The sequence below is a fragment of the Haliotis cracherodii genome, unplaced genomic scaffold, assembly GCF_022045235.1.
Source record: "Haliotis cracherodii isolate W230 unplaced genomic scaffold, xgHalCrac1.p SCAF_3, whole genome shotgun sequence".
In the NCBI taxonomy this organism is placed as follows: domain Eukaryota; kingdom Metazoa; phylum Mollusca; class Gastropoda; order Lepetellida; family Haliotidae; genus Haliotis; species Haliotis cracherodii.
The window spans coordinates 39609450-39637310 of NW_027266286.1; the positions used below are offsets into that span (position 1 = coordinate 39609450).

The 27861-nt window shown below is 39.1% G+C and overlaps 1 protein-coding gene across 1 annotated transcript in view; it reads left to right on the forward strand.

Annotated features, from left to right (window-relative positions):
- LOC139475087 (uncharacterized) overlaps positions 1–27616 on the forward strand; it is a 57681-nt gene extending 30065 nt beyond the window's left edge. The window contains exons 4-17 of the mRNA XM_071258333.1: positions 5708–5824; positions 7439–7541; positions 10053–10304; positions 12884–13066; positions 15043–15159; positions 17422–17487; positions 21085–21215; positions 22125–22284; positions 23662–23970; positions 25045–25115; positions 26046–26150; positions 26592–26686; positions 26958–27027; positions 27277–27616. Coding sequence (XP_071114434.1) covers positions 5708–5824; positions 7439–7541; positions 10053–10304; positions 12884–13066; positions 15043–15159; positions 17422–17487; positions 21085–21215; positions 22125–22284; positions 23662–23970; positions 25045–25115; positions 26046–26150; positions 26592–26686; positions 26958–27027; positions 27277–27507 — 2010 coding nt within the window. The 3' untranslated portion in view covers positions 27508–27616. The remainder of the gene's footprint in view (positions 1–5707; positions 5825–7438; positions 7542–10052; positions 10305–12883; positions 13067–15042; positions 15160–17421; positions 17488–21084; positions 21216–22124; positions 22285–23661; positions 23971–25044; positions 25116–26045; positions 26151–26591; positions 26687–26957; positions 27028–27276) is intronic.
- Positions 27617–27861: the final 245 nt, after the last annotated feature.

A 27861-nucleotide genomic window follows, 5' to 3' on the forward strand; every position in this document is an offset into this window, starting at 1 on the left:
CACCATTGGTATCTGTATAAATACCAGGGCAGTCACACTTACTTCCACCATTGGTATCTATAAATACCAGGGCAGTCACACTTACTACCACCATTGGTATCTGTATAAATACCAGGGCAGTCACACTTACTACCACCGTTGGTTATCTTTATAAATACCAGGGCAGTCACACTTACTTCCACCATTGGTATCTGTATAAATACCAGGGCAGTCACACTTACTTCCACCATTGGCATCTGTATAAATACCAGGGCAGTCACACTTACTTCCACCATTGGCATCTGTATAAATACCAGGGCAGTCACACTTACTTCCACCATTGGTATCTATAAATACCAGGGCAGTCACACTTACTTCCACCATTGGTATCTGTATAAATACCAGGGCAGTCACACTTACTTCCACCATTGGTATCTGTATAAATACCAGGGCAGTCACACTTACTACCTCCATTGGTATCTGTATAAACACCAGGGCAGTCACACTTACTTCCACCATTGGTATCTGTATAAATACCAGGGCAGTCACACTTACTTCCACCATTGGCATCTGTATAAATACCAGGGCAGTCACACTTACTTCCACCATTGGTATCTGTATAAATACCAGGGCAGTCACACTTACTACCACCGTTGGTTATCTTTATAAATACCAGGGCAGTCACACTTACTTCCACCATTGGTATCTGTATAAACACCAGGGCAGTCACACTTACTACCACCATTGGTTATCTTTATAAATACCAGGGCAGTCACACTACCACCATTGGTATCTGTATTAATACCAGGGCAGTCACACTTACTTCCACCATTGGTATCTGTATAAATACCAGGGCAGTCACACTACCACCATTGGTATCTATAAATACCAGGGCAGTCACACTACCACCATTGGTATCTGTATTAATACCAGGGCAGTCACACTTACTTCCACCATTGGTATCTGTATAAATACCAGGGCAGTCACACTTACTACCACCGTTGGTTATCTTTATAAATACCAGGGCAGTCACACTTACTTCCACCATTGGTATCTGTATAAATACCAGGGCAGTCACACTTACTACCACCATTGGTTATCTTTATAAATACCAGGGCAGTCACACTACCACCATTGGTATCTGTATAAATACCAGGGCAGTCACACTACCACCATTGGTATCTGTATTAATACCAGGGCAGTCACACTTACTTCCACCATTGGTATCTATAAATACCAGGGCAGTCACACTTACTTCCACCATTGGTATCTGTATAAATACCAGGGCAGTCACACTACCACCATTGGTATCTGTATAAATACCAGGGCAGTCACACTACCACCATTGGTATCTGTATTAATACCAGGGCAGTCACACTTACTTCCACCATTGGTATCTGTATAAATACCAGGGCAGTCACACTTACTACCACCGTTGGTTATCTTTATAAATACCAGGGCAGTCACACTACCACCATTGGTATCTGTATAAATACCAGGGCAGTCACACTTACTACCACCATTGGTATCTATAAATACCAGGGCAGTCACACTTACTACCACCATTGGTATCTATAAATACCAGGGCAGTCACACTTACTTCCACCATTGGTATCTGTATAAATACCAGGGCAGTCACACTTACTTCCACCATTGGTATCTGTATAAATACCAGGGCAGTCACACTTACTTCCACCATTGGTATCTGTATAAATACCAGGGCAGTCACACTTACTACCACCATTGGTATCTATAAATACCAGGGCAGTCACACTTACTACCACCATTGGTATCTGTATAAATACCAGGGCAGTCTCACTACCACCATTGGTATCTGTATAAATACCAGGGCAGTCACACTACCACCATTGGTATCTGTATAAATACCAGGGCAGTCTCACTACCACCATTGGTATCTGTATAAATACCAGGGCAGTCACACTTACTTCCACCATTGGTATCTATAAATACCAGGGCAGTCACACTTACTACCACCATTGGTATCTGTATAAATACCAGGGCAGTCACACTTACTACCACCATTGGTTATCTTTATAAATACCAGGGCAGTCACACTTACTTCCACCATTGGTATCTGTATAAATACCAGGGCAGTCACACTTACTTCCACCATTGGCATCTGTATAAATACCAGGGCAGTCACACTTACTTCCACCATTGGCATCTGTATAAATACCAGGGCAGTCACACTTACTTCCACCATTGGTATCTGTATAAATACCAGGGCAGTCACACTTACTTCCACCATTGGTATCTGTATAAATACCAGGGCAGTCACACTTACTTCCACCATTGGTATCTGTATAAATACCAGGGCAGTCACACTTACTACCACCATTGGTATCTGTATAAATACCAGGGCAGTCACACTTACTACCACCATTGGTTATCTTTATAAATACCAGGGCAGTCACACTACCACCATTGGTATCTGTATAAATACCAGGGCAGTCACACTACCACCATTGGTATCTGTATTAATACCAGGGCAGTCACACTTACTACCACCATTGGTATCTGTATAAATACCAGGGCAGTCTCACTACCACCATTGGTATCTGTATTAATACCAGGGCAGTCACACTACCACCATTGGTATCTGTATAAATACCAGGGCAGTCACACTACCACCATTGGTATCTGTATAAATACCAGGGCAGTCACACTTACTTCCACCATTGGTATCTATAAATACCAGGGCAGTCACACTTACTACCACCATTGGTATCTGTATAAATACCAGGGCAGTCACACTTACTTCGACCATTGGTATCTGTATAAATACCAGGGCAGTCACACTTACTACCACCGTTGGTTATCTTTATAAATACCAGGGCAGTCACACTTACTTCCACCATTGGTATCTGTATAAATACCAGGGCAGTCACACTTACTTCCACCATTGGCATCTGTATAAATACCAGGGCAGTCACACTTACTTCCACCATTGGTATCTATAAATACCAGGGCAGTCACACTTACTTCCACCATTGGTATCTGTATAAATACCAGGGCAGTCACACTTACTACCACCGTTGGTTATGTTTATAAATACCACGGCAGTCACACTTACTTCCACCATTGGTATCTGTATAAATACCAGGGCAATCACACTTACTTCCACCATTGGTATCTGTATAAATACCAGGGCAGTCACACTTACTTCCACCATTGGTATCTGTATAAATACCAGGGCAGTCACACTACCACCATTGGTATCTGTATAAATACCAGGGCAGTCACACTTACTACCACCGTTGGTTATGTTTATAAATACCACGGCAGTCACACTTACTTCCACCATTGGTATCTGTATAAATACCAGGGCAATCACACTTACTTCCACCATTGGTATCTGTATAAGTACCAGGGCAGTCACACTTACTTCCACCATTGGTATCTGTATAAATACCAGGGCAATCACACTTACTTCCACCATTGGTATCTGTATAAATACCAGGGCAGTCACACTTACTTCCACCATTGGTATCTGTATAAATACCAGGGCAGTCACACTTACTTCCACCATTGGTATCTTTATAAATACCAGGGCAGTCATACTTACTTCCACCATTGGTATCTGTATAAATACCAGGGCAGTCACACTTACTTCCACCATTGGTATCTGTATAAATACCAGGGCAGTCACACTTACTTCCACCATTGGTATCTATAAATACCAGGGCAGTCACACTTACTTCCACCATTGGTATCTGTATAAATACCAGGGCAGTCACACTTACTTCCACCATTGGTATATGTATAAATACCAGGGCAGTCACACTTACTTCCACCATTGGTATCTGTATAAATACCAGGGCAGTCACACTTACTTCCACCATTGGTATCTGTATAAATACCAGGGCAGTCACACTTACTACCTCCATTGGTATCTGTATAAACACCAGGGCAGTCACACTTACTTCCACCATTGGTATCTGTATAAATACCAGGGCAGTCACACGTACTTCCACCATTGGCATCTGTATAAATACCAGGGCAGTCACACTTACTTCCACCATTGGTATCTGTATAAATACCAGGGCAGTCACACTTACTACCACCGTTGGTTATCTTTATAAATACCAGGGCAGTCACACTTACTTCCACCATTGGTATCTGTATAAATACCAGGGCAGTCACACTTACTACCACCATTGGTTATCTTTATAAATACCAGGGCAGTCACACTACCACCATTGGTTATCTTTATAAATACCAGGGCAGTCACACTACCACCATTGGTATCTGTATAAATACCAGGGCAGTCACACTACCACCATTGGTATCTGTATTAATACCAGGGCAGTCACACTTACTTCCACCATTGGTATCTGTATAAATACCAGGGCAGTCACACTTACTTCCACCATTGGTATCTGTATTAATACCAGGGCAGTCACACTTACTTCCACCATTGGTATCTATAAATACCAGGGCAGTCACACTTACTTCCACCATTGGTATCTATAAATACCAGGGCAGTCACATTTACTACCACCATTGGCATCTGTATAAATACCAGGGCAGTCACACTTACTACCAACGTTGGTATCTGTATAAATACCAGGGCAGTCACATTTACTACCACCATTGGTATCTATAAATACCAGGGCAGTCACACTTACTACCACCGTTGGTATCTGTATAAATACCAGGGCAGTCACACTTACTTCCACCATTGGTATCTGTATAAATAGAAAGGCAGTCACACTTACTTCCACCGTTGCTATCTATATAAATACCAGGGCATTGGAAAAATAATATAATATGACACCAGATGTCTTGATTAAACTTCATTTCACAAAACAACCAATTGTACTTGCACCAGGTGCTTCCAGTTCTAATGCAAGGTGTCTGATGACAGCTTGTGTACCCAGTACATGCACATTGAAGTCTTTCAGGTGGAATCATTTCCTAACTTGTTACAGGTTATCACAGTACGATCTGTCGTGCGGGACATTGTTGATTATACCAGCAATGGTTCTTGCTAATGATTGTCACTTGATTCATTGTTTTTTTACAATATCAGCTTGCATTACCTGAAACATGTAAAATGAGTATATTTCTTCTATATGTTCATTGAGTTTAACATTACATGTTTTATTAAATGAAACACTTGTATTCCTTCAATAAGAGACTTCTGTGGGACCCAACCAAAACATTACAAGTGCAACTGAGTCATTAAGCTTCAACAATGTCTTCTACCTACTGTCAGAAAACAGTAATGTACAATACATTTCATATAGCAAACATCTTCCTTACATTCACAATGAGTTGTTCGTAACATGACCACATGATAGGGTTGGTACTTGTACTGTCATTGCCTTTTTTTCTGAGCGGTAGTGGCTAGTCACATCATGGTCTTGTCATGATGAGCCCAAATGTGAGATCACGTGCCTCAGATGTTATGTCACCAAAACCTGTTGTTGAAAACAGTGATAAACTGATTTATGGGAAATAAAGTTGTGTGATTGTTAACCTCCAATCTAAAAGTTATTACTGGAGAGTAAAAGTCAGGCTTTATGTGCCATAACTTTTTTAACAAGTCTCTTACATTCATCTGTGGTAAAGGTTTCTTCATTTCATTCTGTTGTCCAATCAAGGAATAACAATCATCTGTTTAGAAAAAATATTTTCAGACTATTTTTGGGACTCTTATCTTGAAGAAATTATAATTAAATGAAGTTTTTCTTGTGGGTGCCAGCATGGGGCGGGAGAGAGTAGATGGCTGCCACGCCCCTGTGATCGGTTTCAGTCCCACATGCAGTACTTTCAAGACTCAGCGCGGAAGGTTGGACAGGCCAATCTCAGAAGAGCAGTGGTAGTTGTCCAAACTGTTGTCATTTGTTTTAAGGATATTTTTGTTTACTTTTGAAAAGTATTTGTTTCTTCTTATGTTCTGATGTTTTTAGTTTGGTTTCTGTTCTAGGTAATGCTTGTAAATTGGTGACATGTTTTTCTCATTTTAGTTTCAGACATTGTTGATTTTCTTTATACGACATAGTTATATTTGAATGTTGATTTTCTTTATACGACATAGTTATATTTGAATGTTGATTTTTTTTATAAGACATAGTTATATTTGAATGTTGATTTTCTTTATACGACATAGTTATATTTAAATGTTGATTCTCTTTATACGACATAGTTATATTTGAATGTTGATTCTCTTTATACGACATAGTTATATTTGAATGTTGATTTTCTTTATACGACATAGTTATATTTAAATGTTGATTCTCTTTATACGACATAGTTATATTTGAATGTTCATTTTCTTTATACGACAGTTATATTTGAATGTTCATTTTCTTTATATGACAGTTATATTCAAATGTTGATTCTCTTTATATGACATAGTTATATGTGAATGTTCATTTTCTTTATACGACATAGTTATATTTAAATGTTGATTCTCTTTGTACGACATAGTTATATTTGAATGTTGATTTTCTTTATACGACATAGTTATATTTGAATGTTGATTCTCTTTATACGACATAGTTATATTTGAATGTTGATTCTCTTTGTATGACATAGTTATATTTGAATGTTGATTTTCTTTATACGACATATTTATGTTTAAATGTTGATTCTTTTTATACGACATAGTTATATTTAAATGTTGATTCTCTTTATACGACATAGTTATATTTAAATGTTGATTCTCTTTATACAACATAGTTATAATGAATGTTATATTTGAATGTTGAATTTCTTAATGCGACATAGTTATATTTGAATGTTGATTCTCTTTATACGACATAGTTATATTTAAATGTTGATTCTCTTTATACGACATAGTTATAATGAATGTTATATTTGAATGTTAAATTTCTTAATGTGACATAGTTATATTTGAATGTTGATTCTCTTTATACGACATAGTTATATTTAAATGTTGATTCTCTTTATACGACATAGTTATAATGAATGTTATGTTTGAATGTTAAATTTCTTAATGTGACATGGTTATATTTGAATGTTGATTTACTTTTCTGCACAACTTGTATGTTGTATGTTGCCCCAAGTTTTATTTTTTATTCCACATAATGTCAGACTGAAACATACTTAAAACCATGGACTCTCAATACGATATTTAGGGTCCATGTTAAATATAAGATTCTTATCTTTGGATGTTATCCCTATCGGACTGACCTTTTCATATTCCGGGGGGAAGGGGGAATAAATTGTCCCCCTCCTAGAATATCTAATGGTCGGTCCCTTACATGAACAGTTTTAATTACTAATACAGATATTGACTTTGATCTTCAAGTTGTTAGGATGTAATTTGGATATATACGTAGATTAAAGTTGCAGTATCAGATTTCCTCAGATTTCATATTCATATCACAAAAATACTTCTACGTGCTATAATGCTCATTTTCAGTAACTTAAAGATGCTATGAACTTTCATTCTTGACCTCGGCTGCAGGCATTACAGAAGAGAAACCCCTCCAAGAAAAGCCTGGATGGTAGCTCCTGGAAACAGAACCGAAAAGCTTATTCTACACCGTTATCTAATGCTGAGAGTAGACGTAAGTTCAACAGCAATATTGTTATCAGTATATCACTGTATCCAAGTGTACAGTAAGAAGCTTGAATCAACAACACCATCTCTTAAGTACCCCCGTTCAGCTACTTCATACAGTCTGTCTGCCAACAGGAGAGGTAATGGCTTAGCTTGGAGTGCTTTTATTTCAGTTGATAATGATAAGAAAGTAAGTGTTTCATATCTAGAATCTTGAAAGTCTTCAGATTGGGAGCATTAGTCCCCAGTGTACGAAGATTAGGCTATTGGTAATAAATCAAAATTCCTGTCAGAAGGTAGAGGGGAATGTCACAGGTAAGCATTTTCAGCTGCAATGGCAGTATCAGTCGTGTTGTACTTCTAGTTCTGTTGATATACCTTGTCAACAGATCATAGTCACATAAGAAACAGAGGTTACCTGGTTCAACTTAAGACAGCACACCTAACCTGACCTGCATAAAGGAGAACTGGTTCAGATATTGGCAGTTGTACCTGTGGGAGGTGTGGCAGATGTGAACTGGTTCAGTTGTTGGAAACTGCCTATGGAAGGTGTAGCATAGAGGAGAACTGTTTCAGTTGTTGGCAACTGCCTATGGAAGGTGTAGCATAGAGGAGAACTGGTTCAGTTGTTGGCAACTGCCTATGGAAGGTGTAGCATAGAGGAGAACTGGTTCAGTTGTTGGCAACTGCCTATGGAAGGTGTAGCATAGAGGTGCACTGGTTCAGTTGTTGGCAACTGCCTATGGAAGGTGTAGCATAGAGGAGAACTGGTTCAGTTGTTGGCAACTGCCTATGGAAGGTGTAGCATAGAGGAGAACTGGTTCAGTTGTTGGCAACTGCCTATGGAAGGTGTAGCATAGAGGAGAACTGGTTCAGTTGTTGGCAACTGCCTATGGAAGGTGTAGCATAGAGGAGAACTGGTTCAGTTGTTGGCAACTGCCTATGGAAGGTGTAGCATAGAGGTGCACTGGTTCAGTTGTTGGAAACTGCCTATGGAAGGTGTAGCATAGAGGAGAACTGGTTCAGTTGTTGGCAACTGCCTATGGAAGGTGTAGCATAGAGGAGAACTGGTTCAGTTGTTGGCAACTGCCTATGGAAGGTGTAGCATAGAGGAGAACTGGTTCAGTTGTTGGCAACTGCCTATGGAAGGTGTAGCATAGAGGTGCACTGGTTTTAGTTGTTGGCAACTGCCTATGGAAGGTGTAGCATAGAGGAGAACTGGTTCAGTTGTTGGCAACTGCCTATGGAAGGTGTAGCATAGAGGTGCACTGGTTCAGTTGTTGGCAACTGCCTATGGAAGGTGTAGCATAGAGGTGCACTGGTTCAGTTGTTGGCAACTGCCTATGGAAGATGTAACATAGAAGAGAACTGGTTCAGTTGTTGGCAACTGCCTATGGAAGGTGTAGCATAGAGGAGAACTGGTTCAGTTGTTGGCAACTGCCTATGGAAGGTGTAGCATAGAGAACTGGTTCAGTTGTTGGCAACTGCCTATCGAAGGTGTAACATAGAAGAGAACTGGTTCAGTTGTTGGCAACTGCCTATGGAAGGTGTAAGGAGAACTGGTTCAGATGTTGGCAACTGACTATGGAAGGTGTAACATAGAAGAGAACTGGTTCAGATGTTGGCAACTGCCTATGGAAGGTGTAGCATAGAGGAGAACTGGTTCAGTTGTTGGCAACTGCCTAAGGAAGATGTAGCATAGAGGAGAACTGGTTCAGTTGTTGGCAACTGCCTATGGAAGGTGTAGCATAGAAGAGAACTGGTTCAGTTGTTGGCAACTGCCTATGGAAGATGTAGCATAGAGTTTAACTGGTTCAGATGTTGGTAACTGCTTGTGGAGGATATAGAGTTACTGTGTGGGGAGCAATTAATGTCAACCTCCGCTCAGACTTGGTTTTTCTTCATGGAAATCTTAAAGCTCGATGTTGCAACCAGTGCCTTTGCCATTGATGAGAACTCAATCGAATACCTGTGGGATGAACTTGGGCATCGTTTGAGACGTCAGTGGAATCCTCCCCAAACTGTGTTGACTCAAGCTTTGCAATGTCACTGGAGAGCCATTCCACAAGATTTGAATTGGATACTGTGCTTGTCAATGCCTGGCAGACTTCGGGCTTGCATGTCTGCCCAAGGTGTACAGACATTGTATTAAGACATGTGACAGTTCTGAAACCACTTGTTTTGGATGTGCTCGCAAAGAGTGGTTGCATCAGTTATCTTCTGCAAACTGTCTAGTATTGTTAGACCATTATGATGTCATTTTCTGTACCTTTATATGTCATGTTTTGAGAAATGAAGATATATCTGACCTTTCTTCCTGATATATGTGTTTTATGCCCCCCAGTATATTTAGCCTTGTCATACATATATGCATAGAGTGGAACTGCTCCAGTATCACAGTCATGCTTTTGAGCCACAGATCCCTAGGAAATTATCAATAATACATTTCACATATAGATCATTTCACTAAAGATGCAATCGTCTCCCTTTTTGTAGGCAATCGTCTCCCTTTTTGTAGGCAATCGTCTGGCCAACTTGCAGCCTCCTCGAGCCCCCTCTGCTGGCCCATCTTTTTCACAGCCCACACCTTTGGAAAATATGGGTCCAGCCTGGAGATCCTTGGACACCCAAGAGGGGAATAAAGTGGAAACTGAGGCAGGGAGACTGGAGCTGCAGGTACCTCTCATTCCATCACCGGACACAGGGGACACCGGTCAGTCTGTGGACATAAAGGCATGGGAGATAAAGGACAGTGATGAGGAGAGAAGTGGTCAGTATTGATTATTTAGTGCCCCTCATAGCCAATAGTAAAAAATGAGATATTGCCTATTTTATATTGAAACGTCAAGAATCCATTCCACACAGATACACAGACAATTTGTCAAACCAAAGGCTCACTTGGACCTTGGTGAGCTCATGAAGGTAACTTCTTCATTTTTTGAGTCGCAGTGAATTCAGTATACTGGTTGTGAATTATCTTAGAAATACAAATAGGTTTGTCATGTATTCTTCATCCAGTTTGACATGTTTTGAGTTAAACAATTCCATGACTGCATCATAAAATGTAAGGCACAATTAGGTCTTGATTATTATATATAGAAAACATGCAGATTTTTCCATTAGCTAAATTTGTCTGTTCATTTACTAAAGACCAAGAGGTATGATAAGGTCCTTTTTGCCGAGGATAATCATAGTTAAAAAAATGAAGAAAACTTTCACACATGATAATGTTTGGGAGATGTGTTGACTTGAATGAGACTCAGACTGTTTTCTTAGGAAAATACAGAAACAGTACAAAATATGATACAGCAGTCTTCTCAGGTCACTGATATGCACACTCTTATGTTCTCTTGAAATTAAGTAATCAACCTTTTCTACTCATATTATCCATACATATGTATTTGGTCATGTCACAGGCTCAAAACTTGAAAATATGAGGAAGAAGAAACCTTTTGGACATGTCATATGAGTGATAAGTTTCATACCAATACTTCAAAGTTTTAGCAATTTTAGAATATGACATTTTCAGTCAACCAAAATCGATCTTGTCCAATGTTGACCTTTTCTGTAGCAGTGTAATCAGTAAATGATCATCTCAAGAGTCTTAAGAAACTAAACTCCCACTTGCTAGGGTGTGACATGGTTGATTATGCATCCTCTTGACTTCATCATTTCCAGTTCTATTGTAATATAGCTGGAATGTTTACAGTGTAACTCAATCAAAATTACTAATTCAAAATTAGAATGAACCAAACACATCTTCTTGTCTTTAAAAGATTCAGATTTTAAGGAATGAACCTTGAAAATAGTTATTACCATATGCCCTGTAAATGTGAAAAATGGAGATTATACTATTACAAATGTTAAAGTGTTAAACACTTCACAAATTCAAACTGTTACATATTTACTATACATGCATATATCAGATAAGTAACAGAGACTACACCCTACAGCCAGCATCACCCCACACTACCTGGAGAATCTCATCTTACCCACTCCTACCCACACACCTGTGTCTCACCACATTTCCACCTCACCCCACACATCCCTCTCACCTAACACATCCCCCTCCCCGATCCCACCTGATACACCCATCCCACCCCATACACCCATCACACCCCATACACCCATCAAACCCCATACACCCATCACAGCCATCTCACCTCCCATGCCCAAATACACTGAAAGAGACACATCTGCAACATCAAGAGTGTCTTCTGAGACAGTGGACAGTGTTCCCAAACTGCCATCCGTGTCTATTCAGTATGTTGTTTGTGAACAACATCCACATCCCAAGTCTGTTCACTTCCCCCAAGTACTGGCCACAGATGTGGTGGAACTGGAACCTGTCTCACAGAGTGTTCCATACCGTGTGGGCAAACATGGGAAGGTGGAGGTGGAGACACAGCTGTGGGGAGGGGGAGGGGAGGGAGGACCAAGGGGGACACGAACTACGAGGAAACCCCGAAGCAGACAACAGAAACTTGGTATCTAGTTGTTGTGTGCATGTTGTGGTGTACACAATAGCATGACTATCTGCATGCTGGTACATGTATATCTATATATACTTGTAGTGATACTAACATTCACTAACATATACAGTGGCATGTATACACACATATACTGCAGTGACTGTGAATTGTGTTACTTGTATGGACATGTTGTTAGTGATATGTAGTATTAACATATTATGTACACAGCGGTGTTCCAAATGAAGCAGATCTTGGGGTCCTTGAGGCTGCTTCTATAGTATTTGAATACAGGGCCCCCTAAATCTTTTTGTGTACAAAGCAGTGACAAGGACCCTTTGACTTTTAGGATATCTATCTTCAGATGTAAGCTGTATGCATTTTGACAATATATAATATTCTTATCTAAGGGCACTGTTTTTTGTTCTGTCTTTCTCATTTCCTGATTGACTTTTTTCAACTGCAGCTCTAAATAATTATATGTTTGTTTATTGTAATGTGTGAACTCTCACCTTTTGAAATGAAAAAAATCATGATTATGACACAAAATATGTACATCATTAGATTAAAGTACTCGTTTTTAGACGAAAAAGCCCATCAAATCCACAAAAATTCAGGATAAAGCACCAATTAAGTAATCTTGGGTATCTTTAGGGATATTAGAAATAACTAGTAGAAGGTTCACAAGAACTTTATTTAGTAGTGATTACCATCATGTAGTGGCTATTGGAGACATAATATTTCATTTACAGTTGACGTCATGAACAAGATTGTCACTGCTGATGATTTAACTGGTTGTTAATTCTGTTGAAAGATTAACTTTCATGTCAATGGGGGATGGTATATTTTCAACTCACAATGCATGCTGTTTCCCATGCAGAAGAGATGGTCAAAAGGGTTGCTGACCAAACACCCCCCGACAAACATGACACAAGCCAGATGGGCCGTACTGCTGGTGTGGTCAGCAAGCGACAGGTACAACAACAGCCACCACCTCCTCCTCCTCCACGCCGACCACCAAGCAAAAGCCAGACATCAACACATTCAAAGAAGTCATCTCCAAGTAGGTCACAGTAGTAACCTTGAATGAATCCTATCAGCATCACACATAGGGACACTGTTTCAATCAACATGGATGATGATGTCACCACATCCAGACGTTGTGTTTTGTTGCTCATGCTGTCTTTTACAGGTTTTCCTGGCCCAGATATATACAGGTCTGTCACTATGCTGCAGCTGTTATATTTCTGACTGTGGTGTAAAACAACATTCAGTTACTAACAATCAGTATCCTAATACTTATAACTTTTTGACTTCTATGAGTTTCTCCGCTGACTCCTTTCCTGAATTGTCTAGGAAAAGCAGACACAATTTTAGGGAACACTTGGACCCATAAAAGGTCTATTTGTCTTGAAGAGCTGGGGTATTTCATTAAAGAAGTTGTCTCCCGTGATATAACCATATTTGAACCATAAATGGTGACTCATTTTCATCAGCATGCACTTTGTAATGATATTTAATGAATGATGAATGAAAAGTTATGAAGGTCACATCAGCAAGGTCAAATGTTAAGTCAAGGGAGACAACTTCTTTAATGAAATACCCCAGCTCTTCAAGACAAATAGACCTTTTATGGGTCCAAGTGTTCCCTAAAGTCTCCCTACTACTAATCTAAACTTATCAACAACAGTCTTTCGTTGCTGTTCAAAAGTCATTATCTCTGATAATCATGATTATAAAATCAGGTTAGATTTAAGATCAGTTTGTCAAGTGTTGAACTAAGAATATTCAGAGTACTTATCTTTATCTAAAGTTAAGAATTTTGTTTATTGCAATACATTAATTTTATTTTCTTGTAATAGTTATTAATCATATATTTATCTGTGACAAGGTCTATCTATTGACAAGCCCAATAACAGTTGTTAAATTGTCTTAACAATATATATAGCCTATCTTAGATGGGGGTTTTCAACGTTAGATTGAAGAATGTCCACCAGTGACACTCGTAACTTTGTATTTCTAACCAGAACAAAAGTGACAATTATGCAACATGCAATTTACAATTTCTAATAGTTTTAATGATTCAGTCCTGCTTTCTTAAATCCCCCAGGACCCAGGATAAAACTAGGCAACAGTCAATTAATGTTTGATTCTGTGCCATGACTGTAAAAATGATAAATGAATAGTTTGTTTCATGTCAATGTATATCCAACATGTACAAGTCAATTTTAGACAATTGCTTTGATTTTGAAAATATCCCTTTTGTTTTATATAGTGGGTCTGGTGAGGATTGACTCTCATCACATTTCTGCCAATGCAGTGAAATGATTTGATGCTATTGTAATGATAGGACAGTTCAATTAGTAGATTGGATTTCCAAATGATCTCCTCAAATATTTCTTAGGAGAGGGAATATCATGATTTAATACAAGGTGCTGTTGCAGTAAAAAAAACTACAACTACGCAGGCATGTATTGCTGATGAGGCTCTGTATGAAGGAGTTATTGTATGGAAAATTACTTAGCAAAATGCAAACTTGTTTTCTTTCAGGGATTTAAGGGTGGAGAGGAAGTTATAGTTGTATGAAAATATCATATTCAATCTCATTTATTGATGATACAAATCAAATACACACATGAAATACAGTTTGGTGTTGATGACAAGTCGTTTATTGTTGTATTGCTGTAGGATTGCAAATGCCTGAGAAGTTATTGCCGACGTGCTTGTTTTCCTTATGGATATGCTGTTTTCTGTCCAACCACCTAACATGGCTAAGCAAAGCTGCCCAATTTTCAGACTTTTCTTGTGTGTTTTTTTTGTGAGTAACTGTAACTAAAAGGTTTGGCATACATATTTGTCTCTTATCCATAACGTCCATGTCCAAATAAGTTTAGGGATTAACCGTGTGTGTCAGAAATCATTGTATCAAGTTTAATAACCCTATTCATATCCAGCTTATCGACATCATAACACTAATTCTGTTTTCATCATTCTTGATTGTGACTTGATTGTGACTATACTGTATGGTGTTGTGTATAGGAAAGCCTGCCACATCGAAACCAAGCAGGTCTCCTCCAAAACCAAACACTGCTAAAGTGAACAAGTCTCCTCCACAACGACAGAAACCAGCCAGACCTACAGCCAAACAGAAGAAAGGTAGTTAACAAGGATCTTGAATAAGATGTCTGTTCATTGCTAATATCTACAATAACTATACTAACTTTTAGAAGAAAAACAGAAAAAAATCAAAATACATACTTGAATAAAGATAGCATGTAGCTTGAAGGCTAAAACATAGCAAGGATGGCAGTCAAATGTTGAAGGGTTATAATATTGTTTAGGTATTGGCATATAGATAAGCCAATGGGCAATGGTATCATTCTTATGATATGGACTATCACACCTCAAATTATTTTGCTGTACATCTCCCACAAGGAATGAAAATATTTCACCAAAATTGTCTGAGTAGAATTTGAATTTAAGTTTGCAATTTTGAATTACAATATTAAAAATCTTTATATATATATGTATATATATATACAAACATTAACTGCTGTTGAAGGGCGTAATTTTTTGTGTTTTTGGCCCTCACTCTATGAAGGTTTATACTCCAATGACCACACACAAAGTTAAAGCCAATTCTTTTAATTTTTTATCAGAATTTCTTACCTCAAAGGATGTAGGCTACGATCTGAACACAATTTTATTTAGTACGTGTGACAATAGTTCCCCAAAAGAGAGGTAACATGAGCGTATGGATGCACAACTTGCTCTTCAGAAACATCTTATGAAACACATGTGTTCAAATAATACAGTGTATCACCATTAGATGAGAAAGGTCTGTAAAGAACTACCTCAGTAAGTCAGTCACAATGACAGCTCATCATAATACATTTACATCAAGTACAAGACGTCAAAATGGCTGACGCGATAAACAGGACGGGAGGATTTCCGAAGTTGTTAAAGAACCTGTGGCGGTTACATGTGTTAGTCATTATTGATCAACTGACCGATTATTGAAAGGTGATTAAAGATGCGTCAAACAGACACCAAGGTAAATTCGTAGATTGCTGGAGACGGTCACTGTCACCATAGACAAAGATCGAGTCGATACTGACGATAGTTTGGATGTGCATTTTTTCGTTTGTTCATTAGGATCGGCCGTAGCGAGGAAATTCGTGAACAATCATGCAGTCAAGCTCTCTTATGTTTCTCAATGTATACTGAAATGCTGAGACCAAGATTAAAGGTTCTAAATGGTCAGAAATAATGCTTATGTATGTTTTCGTGCTTGGGAATTCCCAGGGGTTCGTTTCCCCAGGAATGTGGAACTAGTCCGTCACTGTTTACGTCATTACAAGAACATGGTCTCGTGAAAAACGTATGAACATCAAACTTATGAACGTCAATTTCGTGGTCATGTGACCAACCTTTCGTCCAGTGAAAAAGCCGTATATCGTGTAAACGTCAAATTAAAAATTATCAAACTATCAATTGCATTCAACTTTCCTTCATCACATGTACTTTCTCTATTGGGTCAAACCTTTGTAAACCCCAGGATGTCGCTCCATGTGTAAGGATAGGCTGCACCTATATGTCACAAATCTTGAAAAACACTAACACTTCCCGAGGCAAGGGAGTTAACTAACTTTCAAAGTCCAGTTTCCACCCTTGCCGAACTAGACTGGAATTTCTGGGCTTGATCGTAGCGCCACCAGTAGCTATTACAAGCTATACCCCTTCCATGTCACTCCTATTGACCAATCAGATTCCACCTCTCATATCACTTGCATTGGCTTCAAACAAAATGGCAGCACCCAGTCAAGACGTGGTCATTGATAATAAAGATGTCTATTGCAATAAAACATGTTTTACCTTGCATCAAATCACTAGAGCACCTTAAAAACATGAAAAGATTTGATGACCAGTTGACGGTACACATGCTCTGCAAATCGAACAAATTTGGCACGGTAGTTGCCATGTTGTTTATAAACCGGATGTTGATTTGACCATGCATAAACTCATTAGGCTATCCAAAATATATATCCCAAATTCCAGCCTAATTTGACAAGGGTGGAAACTGAACTTATACAGTCAGTTAACTCAGAAAGATGAATGGGTTAATACAAGCTCATCTTGTTCATGTTTCCAACAATTTCCATACATGCCCTCTTACCCCTCAAAGCGTTTAGACAGACATTTAAGCGTTTCCAAACTGCTTGAAAAGATTACAACTAGATATTTATAGCTACCCTAAACTGGAACTGGACAACCTTTGAAGTACCCTGTTTCATTCCTGCAAAGAAGGAATATGTATATTTAGTCATGTATTTCACAATTTGTAAAAAAACAATTAGAACATGGTGGCTCCTATTTCCCTTGAGTATAGTTAATCCTTGCATCACTATTATGACACAGCACCCAGGGAGGTCCCTGTGCAGGAGGAGAAGCCATCGCCTTCTCACAAGACCAACCAGCGGAGAGGTACAAGACATGTTGTTGCATGAGATTATTTCATTGTGTTTGTCCTTGTGGTTTAGAGAATGTGTATCTCAACATCTAAATATAATCTTATTAGAGGATTTGAAAAAACGTCTTAGTGATAGACGAAAAGAATAGCAACAAACTTTTGGTTGCCAGAGGGAAAGGTCAGCTTAAATTTGGCCTGAATGGAAGCATGCTGAAATCAAATAATAGTTATCATTGGGTATAATTCTAAGAATATTTCCGCTATTATATCAGAGCCATAAATTCCATTTGGGCTGTCATCACACAATAACATCTTTTAGGTTTTCAACAGACATCCTCTTCTAGCAAGCTTATCTAAGAAAAACGGAACTATAATGCTTAGTCTACTGATTTCTCCTCATATAATTTAATTTATTGGTGACTTCATTGTCTGATCTTCAATTCTCCTGGCAGGTATTGCAAGTGTCTGATATCTGTATCTTGTCTTCACAGACAATCTTGAAATTACAGTGTGATAACGTTTCCAAAAATGTGCAAGAATGTGATTTCTAAAAAAATTATGTTTACTTCTGCACACACGGAAAAGAAATGATGTATCAGAGGCAAGATTTGCATGATGGGCCCTGTATCAGTGGCATCCATCACACCCTCCCTCTTAGCCAAACACCCTGATGGAGGGACACATATTTGACCTGGCTAGAACATAAATGTTGGCCATGGAGGACTGTCTGAAAAGGGAGTGAGAGAAGTCAGGTGTATTGTAAGAACTCAGGTGATATTCTTGGAACTACATGATTAAAAAGGAGATATCCTGACGATCACTGCATTAATAACATGGTGGATTGCAGACAAGGTACTACTGGCCTGGTGGTATAACCTTTTAAGGACCATGGTCAGGAATGAGCTGGGCAGTCAGAATCTGAGAGTCATAGCAACACCTTGTAACTGTACCTCAATAAACTGTTGTGGACCCACAGACAGACTTGTGTCATATATATATAGAAGAAGTTGAGAAGAAGTTTTCCCTAGAATGTCGGATAGATGTTTTGCCGCCTTGCACATGCGAAATTGCATTAACTTGAGTGTAGAGTTTACCTCAAAACTAATCATAGACAATGTGGCAGTAAAGTGAACGCCTGTTGAAAAACTAAAAGATTTTATGATGTGATATTACCCCTTGGCTTTCATGCCTCATTTCGAATTAAATTAGTCAGCTGAATTTGTTTGGAAAATGACATAGCCACAAGTAGTTAATTAAAACTAAAAGTTTGACAGGTAACAACACCATGTTCTATTGGCCTAAGACTGTCTCCCTTACATGTGCCAGGAACTGCCAGATGTGGGTTCAAAATCACAGATTTGCCCAGTTTATGTTCCTTGCTTTGTCAGCTTCATGCCAGTGTTCCTGACTTTAACGAAGGTGACAAATGTTTACAACCTGTGCTACTTTGGGCTTCCTCCCACATTATTATAGATAACTGAAATACTGGTCCAAGCCACATAGGCTCACTCACTGAATTGTTGACACCCACAACAGACTTACTGGTAAAAACATTGTCCCAGAAAGATTAATTCTTCCATTAATGGTGAGCTTCAATACCTGTGGTACCTTTTTATTTGTCTTATGTATTTATCAATAGCCATTGGGTTTTTTGGGTTTTTTATGTTGGTTTTATTTATGTGACCTTTTTCAGCTTTCAACCAACAATACTGTCAATGTCAACAAGAAATAGTAGTGTTATGTTGGAGAGTCTGATATTCACCCAGCTTATGTTTACAGCAATGATTGTAACACAATAAGTTGATATTGTTCTGATCAGTAAGCCCCCTGCCATATTGGTACTTAGATGACATAGTCATAGATATGTCCATTACATGTGGATTGCATGTCAGCTGACAATTACGTCCAATCATTATGTTGTTTATCTACCTACACACCGGTAAATAAGGTAGACAGATTCAATCAGTCACATGACATGTTGTTAATTTTGTGTGGCTTTCTGTGACCTCTGTGAAAGAGGCGCGGACGGAGGTGAGAGGAATGAACATTTCTCAACTTGGACTATTTGTTGTATTATGTGGACAGTTCAGTCTTCTAGTGTGGCTTTCTGTGACATTATGTATTTGTTTTCGTATGAACATTGTCCATCAAAAAGTATAATGTAGGCTGTTCTGGAGTGGAGCACCCAGGACTCCTTGCTTGTCTTAATAGCTGTGAAAAAATGGGATTCGGTTTTCAAAAGAGCAACATTGAGTAAATATGATTCCAGTTTTTCTATGATTTGTATACATGAAATTAACTTGAATTTGAATTTTAACTCAGAGCTTTAACAGATATGAAAATGAAAATTGTGTTTCATTTATACATGTACATCTTTCATATGTTATCTTTGTGTGTTGGTATGTAGTGTCGATACAGTCATAAACAGACAGTTTTCTTAGTGAAGACAGGTAGGTTATCTCAGGAATGTGGCAGCATGGGGTAGGGTTTTGGTTGTCTCAGTGGCTTGAATAGAGATTGCAGGATGGATGTTGTGACACAGATAGTCACTTCTACATATCGCCTGGCCTTTGTAATCACAGCAGTAGCTGGGCTGTTGCTATGGTAGTGGCTAGTATATAGAGATTATAACGCAAGTATGTTTTGTGATGGTAAATATCCTGTGTTAGTAAAAAACCAGTGTATTTAGCGAGCCTTGGCGAGGTTAATACATAGTTTATTCCTAATACTAACCTCTTGATAATCTCTTTTTTTGTATGTAATGTTCTTAAATTCTGTGGTAAAAAAACCTATTCTCATCACTTTTACCTGGAATGTGATTAGTCAGTCGGACAGAAATAACAGTCAATGTAGTTCCATCTGAAACCTATTTTTTTAGAGTGGCGTAACTACATATCGGCAAAGTAACAATTGCCTGCACATAATCTATCTGTTTTCCTTTCGCGGCAGTCTGTCATTCAGCCCAGTAGACTAATTGCGCCTTACAAAGGGCAGCTACTCTAGTGTAGGAGATGTCTGTTTGCCTGGCCTGTCATAGCCTAAGATATACAGTCAGATTTTTTTTTTAATTGGAGAAGAGACCCCAAGCCGCAGAGGATTCAATCACAGATATGGAAACTGATCGCTAGTACCCTTGCTAAATTGTTTTGCAATATTTATACCTCCAAAGTTTCCCAAACTTGTAAAATGCTTCAGCTACATCCCTGTTAGGCGTTGATTTTCTGCATTTCACACTATTATTTTGATAATGATAATAATTATCCTTGTATTTGTCCAGATCCCCCATTGGCTAATTCTGACTCAATCGCAGCTAGACAATAGTAGCTCAATCTGTGTTTGTAAACACCAAAAGTGGTACCTATCTGACCTTTTATATTTGCATATTTATCGGTATATGATGCCAACAAATACAATTTTTATCCATTGAATCTATCTTGCTGAGAAACCTACCCATTATAACAAAAATAACATATTAGGTTCAAGTGATTTGAAAATGAAAGTGATGGCAATTGTATTGTAAAGTCTTTTAATTCAAATCTTCCTATAAGTGCATGGTTTAAAACACTGTTTACTTGATTTACATATCTCGTGTATTTACTTGTGTATTTCAGTTTCTAGTGATGACAAACCGCAGCCTCTGCCAATATCCCTCCCTGTGGTGACAGCACAGCCCGCTGCCCCTGCTCCCCCCTTATCCCCGTCAGTCGACTCCGATAGAGGCAGCTCAGAACAGTCGGATCAGGTGAGATCAGCTTTGAAAGCACTCAATCAGACCAGCAAGCAACTACTGTAAATCTTGAAATTAATGCGAGCGTGAATTAAATGCGAGTGGTCTTTGCTCACATTAACTAAACTTCGCATTTATGTCCCCAAAATGACTATCAAAAATAAGACGGCCTCACTACACAATTCTGATAGTGGAAATGCCAACTTAAATATAAACACAAAAAATTATATATTCCACATCATGGTTTATTGAACAGGAGTTGTAACAAATATATAAAAATGTCATTCAAAGAGTAGAAAGTACACAATGAGCAACTGGTTAGTAATTAGGCATCGAGTACTCCAGCAGTCCGAGACAGATGCCACCCACGCAACACTGCATCACACTTAGCCTCAGATCTACAGCCTTTGTCTTGTCAAGTTTGTTGACACTTTCTCCGCATACCAATCAGTGAACTGTTTTTACTCAGTGCTAATGAGTGGTGTTATTTGCTGTTTGATTTGATTAAGATAAGGTTGGATTATTGGATTAAGGTAAGGATATATATATATCAATCCACTGGGGATGGAGGGGGGAAGTCGCATTAATATTGAGTCGCATTTTTGGCTAGGTGTGAGCAGTAGTATTAATTTGGAGATACATTAATTTCAAGATTTACCGTTCCTTTAGTTTGTTTGTTTAACACAGCACTCAGCAATATTCCAGCTGTATGATGGTGGTCTGTATGCTGGGAATGATGTACTGAATGACAGGTTGAATGATCAGTGAAACAGTGAATGACGCCCAATAGTTATGAGTGAATGATTGACATTGACAGGTTGAATGATGCCAGAGAGTTTCAATGTGTGATTTACAATTTCTGAGTGTTACATTGCAATTATTTTCATTTTGAAAATATTTTACTTACTGCTGTTTGTTGCCAAGGGGCGGTCTCCAATTAAGAAGCGTGAACGTGTGGTAAGCCGTCGTCCATGTAAGACTGAGGAAGCTGTCAGTGAGCTTGCGCCAGCAGTGGTGCAAGTAAAGAAATCGGCAGACTGGATCTATGAAGAGAAAGTGGCTGAGATACCCAGCAAGGTAGAAGGTGAGGAGAGCTCACAGATTGATACACTCACCACAGCTTCAAGCCATGATGTACTCATGTAAATTGTATTACAAGGAATAGAGATGAATGGTCTTTAGAGTCTCTTGGCTCTTGGCCATGTTCAGCACCTGCAAATCTGTTCCTGTCGGCCTGCATGTAGCATGATGTAGGTGATGACAAAGTTCTCCTTGTTCTTGTTCTGGTTGTCATGATTTTTACTGCCTCAACAATTGCAGTCACAACAAAAGATATGGCGATTGTAACGACTGTTAGTTCACGCCACTCTGCATGGCTGTTAAGACTTCCTCTTCCTGATGAAAATTGCAATGTGTTGTGTCAGGGTGAGAAATAATATACACAATGTTAACTGTTGTTTTTGTAATTCCTTCAAATACCTTATCTCTATTTCATCATAGCCAGGGGGGCGGTCTGGTAGCCTGGTGGTTAAAGCATTAGTTCGTCACGCCGTAGACCAAGGTTCGATTCCCGACATGGGTACAATGTGTGAAGCCCCTTTCTGGTGTCCCCCGCCGTGATATTGCTGGAATATTGCTAAAAATGGCATAATACCATACTCACTCACTCATCATATCCAGAATTCATCAGAGAGACCAGTTGGATCAGAACCGGTAATCCTAGACAGCTGGAAGCATTTAAGTATGAAAAGATAGGAAACCGGGAAGAACATTGCACAATACCTGATACCTCCTCTGAGAATCCTGTTTTGTTGGCACTTATGACATCACTTCCGGTTTTTATGACGTCACGTCTGGGTCATGATGTCAATTCTGGTTCACATCCAGTTTGATGTCATTTAGTTCTGGCGTCACTTCTATGGAGCTATAGATCACCTCCAGATCTTATGCTGTTGAAGTCGTTAACCTATGATCCGTCCCATCCTGGTTGACAAAATATCCCAAGGCTAACGTACCTCGTAAAGGTGTAGTTGCTGGTATCTTCTTTGCTGCTACCCTACGTCAGTGTTGAAAGCTGTGCCTGATGGTAGCTATCTGATATGGTGGTCTTTAGCCATCCTGCCACAGATGCCTTTGTTGTGTTGTTATCTGATGAAGGCTAGCAAGAGATGAATAGCAATTTCCTTTGTCTTCTATGTTTTTCAGCAGCTATGAGATAATGTTTCACAGCTCTAATGGGACACAGGAGTCTTGTCAGGATGTTCCACAAATTTGTTCAATGTAGGAATGGAATAGTGACTATGCCGTCCAAGTGCCTTAGACTGGTTCTTAGGAATGTATGGCTATGATGTCAACGAGGTAAAGTATTCGAAAGAATTATTGTAAAACTAGAGTGCTTGTCTCCAACAGTTACATGAGCAGAGTACAAGCCCCATTTTGCAATATTGATCTATTCACACAGAGAGTGTCCAGGTGAAGCTAGAGGAGATCGTGCTGCCTCCAGTTGTCCCCTATCTTCCATCAACTCTAAGTCAGACCACCATTGGCCGAGTCCAGCACAAACTGCAGGCATTCAGACAACCCATTGAAAACAAGAAGAGGTGGGGACCTAAGAAACGTGATACATCGTATAAAGATGAGCTTCTTAAACAGGAACTGGCAGAAGCAAGGCGGAAACGGCAGGCAGAAATGTTAGAACGAAAGAGGAAGAAAAACTTTGGACAGAAAATGGAAGAAGAGGGTATAACTGGGATACCTAACTTTGAAGACTGTAAGTTCTTTAGGCTGAAATAATGTCATGGGTATATAGAGAGTCACCAAAGTATTTTTATGAAGAAACTAGTATTCCATCACACACTGCTTAAAGATCAGCTTTCAAATAAGAAAGCAGTTTGCACAGGGACATAGTGAAAGAGCTGAGATGTAACCAGAAATGAGATAAGAAAAGGAGGTGAGATGAAATAGGGTTTAGCGTTGCTTTCAAGATTATTGCACTTATATAATGTTGTGTATGCACATGTGGGTGTGGGTATGGGTGTGGATGGTATTGCTTTTACTAGTCTGGAAGCCGATTTTATAGTGTTGGCCCTCTGAAATAAAATGCCACAGTTTAAAATGAATATCCGAATCAGACACAGTATACTAACTCAGAGCCAGCCAGTCCTTGTTTTGGCCCCTTAACGCTGAGTGCCAGGCAGGTTAACAAGAAGAAGTACCATCTTTTAGTATGACGCGGCCAGGGATCGAACATAAGACCTTCCGCTCTCCAGGTGGACGCCCTACCAGTCAAACTACCGGGTAGACCACGGAGGTGGCCTGATAAAAAGAAGAATTAACTGTACTATGTGTATTGTGATATAAAAATTGATGACAAGTCTGTGATATTATATAAAATAATTCAAAGTAATAAGAATCAATCTCATTAAAATCAGATCTTAGCTCTCACTACCACATAACAAAGATTGAGAACCTTGAAAAGGGTATTCCAAATGACAGTGACAGTCTGTACGACTGATTCTGTCAAAATCATTGTCTATCACTCACTTCAATGGGATAAGTGGGATAAACATGCGAAACGATAGATACTTCCACAGTGTCCTACAATCTCGGTCATCTATTCCACAATTTAATTTCTTTTGGTCAGTTTTTTAAATTTTGAATCAAATGTGTCAAAAGGTTTTGTATGTTAGCCACTTCATTCGTCGTTCAAAATTCGTGAAAGATCATTCTGATGCGACCTGTAATGGAGTCTTCAGATCTTTGTTTAGCAGTAGCGAGTACTAAGATCTCATATTAATGAGATTGTAATGATAATGAACATGACACCTTTCTCTTTCATGTGCAGATGGGTTTCTAGCCAAGTACTGCATTTTGAGCCGTGCCAACCTGGAGATGTACAGGCATGCATTTCAGGCAGTATGTGAACATTTACCAGTAATACACCCTTGTCATTATGTAAACAACCCAGGAAAACACAGAAACAAAAAATACATTCTCTGTTCGAATAAAACAATATATACTACTCAAAAGAAGTTAAGTATCACCCTATTCTTTCATAATGGTAAAGTTAATCTGTCATGACGAGAGATTAACTATAGTTATATGAAAGAAACAGGTGATCCTTAACTTCTTTTGAGTAGTATATTAATGAAAGAGTGATACTACACTTTTTTTCATAAAACACAAATCCCAGGTCCACTTGATGAAAATGGTGTGTCTTTTGATGATGTTGCATGTCTTTCCTGAATATTTTGAGCAAAATATATATTCAGTAGAACATTTCAATTGGACAGTATGTTTATATATTACCCATGCTGGAGAAAAGAGGTGACTAAACATATTGGGTGGTCAGACTCAGTCTATCCCAACAGTGTAGATCAATGTTCACGATATCAATCATCAGACTTGATTATTTATAGGCCGCTGTCATATAAGATGTCAACACACAAGCTCTTTATGTCAGATCTGTGATGATTCCAGGGTAGAATTGGTCCCAAGTAACCTATGCTTTTTAAAAGAATTGACTAAATGGATTAAAATGGATCAGGTTTGCATTCAGTTTTGTACTAGTCTGCTGATTTTAAAGTGCTATCCCAGTGACATACCATGTTGCAGTTTAACATGAATACTCCACTCAGACACCCTATACTGACTGGGAGCCGACCAGTCCTTGTTTGAGCCCCTTTATGCCGAGCACCAGGCAGGGTAACAGCAGGTACCATCTTTAAACGTCTTTTGGTATGACGCGGCCGGGAGATGGACGCCTGGTCCAGACTCGATTATTTATGGCCTGCTAGAATATTACTGACTGGGTCGTAAAACAACTTCACTCACTCTGTATGTCAGGTTGATGATGAGCAGCGTGGTTGGTTGACTGGGACTGAAGCCATGATTGCACTGAGAGGCACCAACAACAGGCTGACGGAGACAGAAGAGGAATATTTGTACAGGGTAATACTGGGCCCCAAGTTAGGCCTCACCTGTTTTGTTTCTCTGTTACTTGTATAGTTTGGAGGAAATTTTGGTCATTACACAAGAACAAATTAAAATATTAAAAAAGGACTGGTCAGGTTCTGTGACATGTTTGGTAGCATGTTATTGTAGCCCATATATGATGTGGATCATGGCTCATAACGTCAATCACTGGATTGTTTTGTCCAGACTTGATTTTTTTAAAACTGTCAGGTATACACATAATCATAATAATGTATCTCGACTTGTTTGTACATTTGTTATTGATAATTGTTAGTATTATTCTTTGAATATCATCAAGGCCTTCGACACATGCCTTTGCTGCTACTAGATCAATAAACTCTGTATCTGTCAGCATGTTTACTTTGTATCACAACCAACTTGTTGTGAAGTGACTTCATTGAGAGTTTCCTGTTGTAGATCCTTGAGTTGACTGGTTACAGCATCACCAATGGAGCCGACTTCAAACTGTTCTCTCTGTTAGCAGCACTGTCCCAGCGTATAGCTTCCGTGGAGTAAGTACTGCCATCACTTATCATGTATATGATGTGGAAGACTTGCTTCCATTTCACATTTCACACATGTTTATTTGTTGTCGACAAGTGTTGTCTGTCAGGCAAGTCATCAATCATTTTTTTATTCTTTACCTTTGTAAAACTGTGACAGTAAAGTAAATATGATTTTTAAAGAAAAAAACGGAATGATCACATTGAACACAGCCAATAATATTTTGACTTTTCAAGCATTGATCATTTCTATAAGTTGTTTGCCATGATTTAATTGCAGTAACTGGATGAAGAACCTTATTGGTGCGGTTGACTTCAAGATGCTGGAGATGAAGATGTTCAAGTGCAAGGTAAGTCAGATACAAGGTGCAGTGCAACTTCTGTGTCTCAGTGAAACTGTAATCCAAAGGCGTAATGTCCAACAACTATATGCTAGGGATGACATTAGACTGAGTGAGGAGCAGCCTCCTCTGTGCACTTGGCTGGCTACAGTCATGGTGCCAAAACGCCACTTACTGTCACGTGTATACACACTTGTAACCTTTTTCTGTTTCACATCACAAATGGTTTCTAACGCCTTGATATTTCCTTGTTTTCAGACACTTTGGGAATGCAATGTGGATCGAGATACCAACAAGATCTCGCTGGAACAGTTGATGATTGAACTTCGAGCCGGTGGGGTGAGCTATGAACATGAATGTGAGGTCAGGGAAAGGCTTGGTCACCTGGTGTCCCTTGACCTTCTGGACTTCCTGACATATGTACCACTGTTTATCATGATACATGAGTCTGTGGTCGACAATCCACTTGATGACACTCGGGAGAAGTGAAACCTACTACAATGGATGCTACTTACAAGGATGTGCTTAAGCACGGACCCCTGCTTAAAGATTGTGCTTTAGCTTGTCCCCCACATGCAAGGATGTGCTGTATGCTGTATCCGACGTACAAGGATGTGCTTGAGCTGTATACTGTATCAGACATACAAGGATGTGCTTGAGCTGTTTACTGTATCCGATGTACAAAGACGTGCTTGAGCTGTATGCTGTATCCGACGTACAAGGATGTGCTTGAGATGTATGCTGTATCCGACGTACAAAGACGTGCTTGAGCTGTATACTGTATCCAATGTACAAGGATGTGCTTGAGCTGTATACTGTATCCAATGTACAAGGATGTGCTTG